Source organism: Belonocnema kinseyi, chromosome 2, assembly GCF_010883055.1.
Source record: "Belonocnema kinseyi isolate 2016_QV_RU_SX_M_011 chromosome 2, B_treatae_v1, whole genome shotgun sequence".
Taxonomy (NCBI): domain Eukaryota; kingdom Metazoa; phylum Arthropoda; class Insecta; order Hymenoptera; family Cynipidae; genus Belonocnema; species Belonocnema kinseyi.
In genome coordinates this window covers 1,680,545-1,688,343 of record NC_046658.1, presented here as the reverse complement: position 1 = coordinate 1,688,343, position 7,799 = coordinate 1,680,545, and the positions used below count along the sequence as shown (strand labels likewise).

Genomic DNA, 7,799 nt, shown 5'->3' with positions numbered 1-7,799 from the left:
TCAGCAAATTGTTTAAATTTATGGGGATTGGGATCGTTTTTTAATTTGCTCACTTTGAATTGATGTAACTGTTTCTCAAAAGGACATAAAGGTGTAAAGATTAGTGTAATTATTCTTTAAAGTTGTACTAAAATGATGATATGGCCTAAAATTACAAAATTTAAATATAGGCACCTGTACAATTGTTTAAATTTTGAGCGACGTTCTCCGCTTCTGCGTGTAATACAAAGACGGGAAAAATCTGTAAAAATTCGAAAATTACTACGAATTTAGTCCTGACGTTTAAATTTTTGTTCCTTTGTTTGTTGGAGAGTTATTAAAATATAATTTCTTGAAGAGATTGACAATAGGCCTGTATGTGACACAGTCAAATTGAGAGCGGGCGGCCAGCGCGCACATGACAGGTACCCTGGAGATTTAAAGGCATAGCCACTGTGCAAGGGTTATGGTATACAACTAAACTCTGCCCTAACTTTTTCATCGTATCTACGCACTTGAGTATCAGGTTCAGGTCTTTTGTCGTACTTTTAAAAATAATTGATAGTAATTACTCTTCAACGAATAAAAGAAACAAATTTAAATATGACTCAATTCGTGGTAGACTTCCGTTTCCGACATGAAAGTGTAAGGTACTAGCAATGGGTAATGGATTGAAAAGGGGATGAAGATATTTTTGAGAACTGAGAAAGATTAGTGTGGAAGTTGAGGTTAGGTTGGTTTGAGATTTGCGACAGGGTGGGATGACTGACTTGATCAGGTTGGCAGTAAATAGGTTGCGTAGAGACGGAGAAAGGCAAGCTGGTTAACAGAACGCGACAATAGCAGGAGAAAAGGAGAGGAAATAAAGAAAGAAATAAGATGAGAGATGGCTATTTAGTAAAAAAAAATAAATGGAAAAAAGTCAGGAAGCACAAAGAATGTAAAAGAAAGAGAGGGAAGAAAGAAAAAGAAACATAGTGATAAAGGGTATAAGATTAGAGGGAAAGAAGCTGAACGAAAAAGTCCAAGAAGTACTAAAAGGAATTGATAAGGTAGAAATAGAGGAAGTGAGAAGTGTAGAAAGGAAAGAGCGGAGACGGGGGGGGGCGGTACTAGTGAAACTAAAGAAATGGGAACATAAGTGGGGAGTGATCACAAAGAATAGGGTGTTACATGGATCTTCGGAGAGAATAGAGGATGATTTGTCATGGATAGAAGGGAAGATGCGGTAGACGTTAAGGAAAATAGTGAAAGCGGAACAAAAAAAGGAAACAAGAACATTTGTTAAGTATGGGAGAATACAGATAGACGGAGTATGGTAGGATTAGGACGACGAAAGGGAAGAGACATTAAGAACTGAGGTTTCGCGGAACTAGGAGAGAAAGGAACAGGAGATAGGAAAAATAAAAAACAGTAAGAAGCAAAAACAGACGAGAAATGAATGTAGTGAAGAATGGAGGATATGTTACTGGAATATAGCAGAATTGGAGATAAAGTATACGGAATTTATCAGAAATTTGACACAGTGGGATGTAGTAGTAAGGATGGAGACGTGGCTAGATGAAAAGGAATGGAAAAAAGTAACGGGAAGGTTAACAAGAGGTTTCCAGTGGCATGCTTAAAATGCAAAGAGGAAGAATAGAAAGGGCAGAGCAATGGAAGGAATGGTGGTGGGAGTAAGGAACGAATGTATAACAGGGAAAGATAAAAAACAGGGGAAAGAACAAAAAGAAGAATTAATGGTAGAAAAGGTAAAGATGGGAGGAGAGAAGTGGAAGATAGTAGGGGCAATAATACCAGTTTCAATAAGAAGGGAGCAAAGGTAAAAAGTGTAGGAAAAGGGGATTGGTCAAGTAAAGGAAAAGAACATTTTAGAGATAAGAACGAAAATATCAAAATGGGAGAGGGAAATGTGGAAGAGGAGATGGCAAAAATGATAGAAGAAATAAAAAGGGGATTATAGTGCACAAACTAAGGTGAATTTAGTATAGGGGGGAATAGAAGTGGATGGAATGAGGAATGTAAAGAGAAACAGAAGGAGGTTAGAAAAGAATGAAGAAAGTGGAATAAAGAAAAAAATAATGGGGAATAATATAGTGGAAAAAAGCAAGAGTATACTGAGTTGCGTAATCAAAAGAAAGAGGACGAGAATAAAAGGTTTGAGGCAGAGGCGGAGAAGGTTAGGGCGGAAGAAGAGGTATGGAATGTAGTAAATAGAGAGATAGAAGAAAAAGAGTAAGGAGTCAAGGTGTTAGGAATAATCAAAGATTAGTGATAAAAATAGTGAAGAAGGCCAAAGGAGAGGAGTTTAAAAATTATAGGGTGACCTCTGAGCCCACTTTTATTTAATGCATTAATATCACACTTGGAAGAAGAAATGAGGAGAAAAGGTTGGGGAGGAATTAGGATAGGGACGAAAAAGTTATATATAGTATACTGGCATACGCAGACGATACACATATTATGAATACTTGTAGCTTGCTTAAGCTTACTTGTAAGTAATATAATTCTAGCAGATTTTACAACAAAATTGCTCAATATCAATGTATATCGTAAGTAAATTCATGAAAAAATAATTTTTTAGCTTTGGCCTAATAATCAGTATTTCGTATAGCAGCCTTTATCAGTTAATACATGTTCAATGCAAAGAGACATACTATTTTTACAGTTTGTAATTTTTTTCTTTATTTCTGGGCAATTTTCCCAAGTATGATTGAGTATCTAAATTAACGCTTTCTTGGTTGTAGGAGCGTGCTTACTGACTTCTGATTCATTTAGTCCCAAAAGTTCTCGATGGGATTCATATATGAAGAATTTACCGTCAGGCGATAACTGTGACTCTTCAGCTAAAAGCATGCTAGGTCGTCTGTCGATCTGAAGAATCTAGCGAAGTAGGAGTTTGAAAACACAAGTAAATTAAAAAACTTACAATAAATAACAAAAATAATTTGCAGATTGTAAGTTTTTAGCTTTGGCCTAATAATATGACAAGGCACTGCAGTGTCGATGGAAGAGGATGAAGAAGGGACTCCGGGCTTAATTACAGGATTAGAGAAATACTTATATGGGAAAAAGCTGAATTTAAATGTAGAAAAGACAAAGATAATAAGGTTTAGAAAAGGAAGGGGAAAACAGAAAGAATGGAGGGCAAATGGAATGAAATAATGTTGGAAGAACTAAAAGAGTTTAAATCCTTGGAATATACCTTGCAAACAAATGGAGATCATGGAGCTCATATAAGAGAAAGGATAAAAAAAAGCATCAGGGAAAATGAAACTGATATGGGGAATAGGAAAAAGAAGGTAAAAAAAATTTTTTAAAGGAGAATGTGGTTATTTGATACGCTGGTATAGCCGTTATTAGGTTATGGAGCAGAGATTTGGGAATGGAAAGAAAGGAAAGATATTGAGTGTTTATAAGAAAGGTATATAAGGTGGCCACTAGGGGTAGACTTAAGGACGCAAGGATATAGGGTGAGAGAAGAAACTAGAGAGATAGAAGACGGGACTGGAGATAACTACGTAGAATTGGAAACAAAGGAGAGGAAAAGACAATTAATAGTAAGATGGAGGATGACTGAGGAATCAAAAAACAAAAGTATTTAGAAAAGGGATGACGAGATAGATGGTGGACTATAATAGCAAGATTTATATTGAGAAACGAGTTAAGGCAGGGAATGTATTAGGAACAAGAAAAGAACAGAAAGTGTAGAATATGTGAATGGGAGAAGGAAACATGGGAGCATGTATGTAAAGGATGTAGGGGAGGAATGGAAGATAAAGGAAGCTGGCAATAAATTGTGGTTAAGATTCTAGAGAAGCATGGATTAGGATAAGAATGGATGAAGGAGTTGGAGAGTGCTAGAGAAGCGAATGAGAAAGAATGAAAGAATGCATGTGAAAAAATGGCAAATTGGACGTGCAAAAAAATGAAAGAGAACGAAAACGGAAGACGTTCAGATTAGAAGCGTAAATATTGTAAGTAATCGCTATATATTAGCATAAGTAGACTCAGATGCATTTGCGTCCTCATTCTCTCTCTCATTCTCTCACTTACACTCTCGCTTTCGTTTACTCGCATACTCGTTCGCTAAGACGTCCTAAATTGCGCTATCTCAGGAAATAGAAATAAGGACCTAGATATAAGATTTTATGCGAAAAGTTGTAAATAATTCTAAATAGTAAGGATAAGATTTTATAAAAAATGTGTAAAGGAAAGATTGTAAGGAATGGAAATCATGTAAACCCTTAGGGGACACATAATGAATAAACAAGACTCAAATTGTCGTAATTTCCGAAATGTGTAAAAATTTTCCCGTCTTTCTATTACACGCAGAAGCGGAGCTAGTCACTCAAAATTTAAATAATTGTACCGGGCCATGTATTTAAATCTCGCAATTTTAGGCCACACCATCATTTTAGTACAACTTTATAGAATAAGTACCCCAATTTTGACACCTTCATTTTTTCAGAAAGAGTTACATCAATTCAAAGTGAGAAAATTACACAATGATCCCAACTTAAACAATTTAAACAATTTATTGAGCATTTCAGATATACTTATATTCCTCGAAAAGGTAAGTATAATTTCTTGAACGAATTATTTCTCTAACACTAATTCACTCAATGAAAAATGTTATTTTTTGTTTTAACGCAATAAATTGACTTATAACAGAAGCTCCCTTATTTTGCAAATTATTAACTTTAGAGAAACAGTTTTCATTATAAAAATGCGTATTTCCGTTGAGACTTTCAAAAGAGTGTTACTTTTTTCCATACATAAAATACTTTTTTAGTTATTGAAAACAACATTTATTGTCACTTATTCTACACGTTAATTGAGTTTGTGCAATAAATATGCGTCAGAGCGAAAAATTCTAAAACAACTATTGTTTCTCATGAGCTTTTCTAACAGGGGGAGGGAAAAAATTTCAAATTTTAAAAGTTTAATGTAACGTTCATAAAAAAAAATTAATTGCGAATATCTTGAGAACGGCACATTTGTCAGAGTTCTGCTACACATTTTTGGATTTTGGAGATTATTTTACATAAAAATAAATAAAAATCAAATAGAACTCGTTTATCCGACGGAAATGGTGTTAGCGTCTGAACTACAGATTTTCTAACTCCTTTTTCCATTTCTCATCTCCCGAGAGCCTCTTTCTCCTTTCCATCCATTTGTAGAGTGGGGGAAGGGGGGGGGGGCTACGCATTCTTACACTTTTCTAAACGAACTTCCTACCACGTTTTTCTCCGACTCGCTTGACTGTCTTTTCCTCTTTAAGAGATGCTCCTCCTTACTTGCGCTAAACGCTCTCTCTTTCGACTTCTGGCTTTCTTCGTTCCGCTCTTTCCCTCTCCCCGGCACGCTACTCGACACCAGGCCACACAAAGTTGGCCGTCACGGCGTGTGAGAAGTTTCCTCCCAGCCGAATTCACGACCAGCACTACCAGTAGTGATGCATATCAAGCGATTGATCCGGGAATTCGAATCCCACGCCGTCAAAAGGCGGACGCAGGCTTATAAATCTCCTGATATTATAATCGAATTATCCTATGTATAGCTTACACCATCTCACATGGACGAGACCCTCTCCTAAACATTTTCAGGAAACCCGAGATGATTGGCAAAGGAGCATTCTTTTAGAAAGCCGTGGAGTAGGTGGCTTGGATCCTCGATTCCGAAGCCTCGATTCTAAGAGCCAGAGTAAAAAAAAACAGGGATTGAAAAATTCCCCCAACAGATCCTTGACAAGAAAATGTATGGAAACTTTTAGAGAACTGTAAAAAATCAGCCCTTGTCGCAGGAGCTATGTAACCAGCTTTGTTGAACTGACTCTCTCCGAGGGAGATAAATCAATGGTCCAAAACGAGAAATGCCGAATTTTCTGGAACTACATTTTTTTGACAACGGTTTCCATTGCACACTCAAGGCCTGACATCGTTCGAAAGAAAAACGCAATACTCAATACCTCAATACCAAAGGTTAAAATGGAGTAGAGGGCAAGTTCTGCTCCTTAATTTTAAAATGATTTTATTACTGTTACAAATTTTAAGAAACATCAATCCTAACAAACAAAATTTAAAAACAAATTTTTTAACAAACGTCAAAAATGATAGGTAATACACAGTTATCAAGTTTAAGCCAAATCCACGGAAAAAAAATTTGTGTACATTTATCACAGAGTTCTTTGAGATTGGCCAACTCTTAATCCTAAGATGTTTGCAATTCAAGTGGCTTAACAAATGTTAAGCGTGGCAACTTTAGTCAATAGTGTATCTAACTCTGAAAGTTGCTTATTCAAACCCGGTCCACGGTGAATGCTTTTCGGGCTCGTTTTTCCCGCTTATTTTAAAAAATCGAAAAATTATCATGGGTTTAGATTGACTGGAATCCTACTTACCGACATTCCTCTGATATAAAAATTAGCATAAACTTAACTTTTTCTTAACCGTTTCAGCAAAAAAATAATACGTTTGTCTAAACAGAATATTAAAATCGTAAAAAAAATATATAAAGCTAAGTTTTTTGAAAGGTATTGTCATTTAAAATCATCATTGTTTCTGCTAATGTTATTTTCAACATTTATTCTTCAAAGTAACTTCCTTGTATATGCAGGTGGCTCTATCTTAGAAACTACCCAATCGAAAAGGACGATTCAAAGCGTCACTACTTAATTTTTTTTACTTTCCGAGTTGGATTTTTGGGTAGCAAAAAAGAAAAATGTGTGATAATGCGAAGCATTCTACCTAAGACACATACTAACAGACTTTTTTCTACAACAACATTTCTCGTAAACTAATCCCGTTGCAGGTTTTTAAATTTTGACAGAACACATATTTCATATTGCTTCAAAATAAATTGGATGTTTAGTTTCCTCCTCAAACCTCCTTAAAGTAAGATTGCTAACTGTTAAATAAGATAAAATTGAATTTACCTTAACCGTTTCTCCTCTTTGCAATGACAACTCGTCATCCCCTTGTGCGATGTAATCGAACTGGGCACTAAATAGAATCGTGCTGTTTTCCTGGCGAGACTGAGATGAGGAATGAGTGCCATGGGAAGAACTAGTTTGTTGAGAAATAGTTCTTGCTGTACCCCCACTGTGAGTATCAGATACGCTGCAGTCAGACATGGTGCTCGATGTGCGTCCGTATGTGTGAGATTGGCTTCAAAGCAAATAAAACTTGATTATTATAACTTAATTTTTATCTTTTATCAAATAATATTTACAGTGCACTCTCGATAATCTGTCTCTAGTCGAGTCCATGTCAAAAGACATGGAAAATTGTTATGCTGGAACTAGATATTACTATAACTCTTCGCATTTAGTCCTATATTAGTAAAAAACCCCATATTTTGATCATAAGACCAAAAGACGAATGCATCAACCTGCCATAAAGATAGACTGGGCAAGACAGTACGCGTCCCGCATTCAATGTGTGATTGACTACATCATATCTGGCAGGAATTTTACCGCCAAGGTTCGAAAGTTCGCGCGCGAACTCCGGACCCATTATCACACACTTAACAAGTCAAAGCTGCTGACCATCAGGCAGCATATTGTTGAGAAATACGGATACTACCTGACGCTAAGAGAAGTCTAGAGCGGAGGGAGGGATGGGTCAGAGAAAATCAACAGTTTCTCTCTGACCCATCTCGACTCTTCCAAGACCCTGCAGTTACTGTCGACTACCCGCCCAAAGCACAGGAGGTCGAAGATGCAGCATTCTACCAGCGTGACCTATCGATGGCCTGGATTGATTATCGGAAAGCTTTCGATTCTACATCCCATAGACGTATCATCTGTCTTTTGGAAA

General features: G+C 36.5%; 1 protein-coding gene across 2 annotated transcripts in view; it reads right to left on the bottom strand.

The window, feature by feature from the left end:
- Window positions 1–7,799, bottom strand: part of LOC117167909 (mitogen-activated protein kinase kinase kinase 10) — a 189,614-nt gene that overhangs the window by 122,141 nt on the left and 59,674 nt on the right. For both annotated transcript variants that reach the window (XM_033353151.1, XM_033353152.1), the window contains exon 2: window positions 6,917–7,148. In XM_033353151.1, the coding sequence (XP_033209042.1) occupies window positions 6,917–7,148 (232 nt within the window). The remainder of the gene's footprint in view (window positions 1–6,916; window positions 7,149–7,799) is intronic.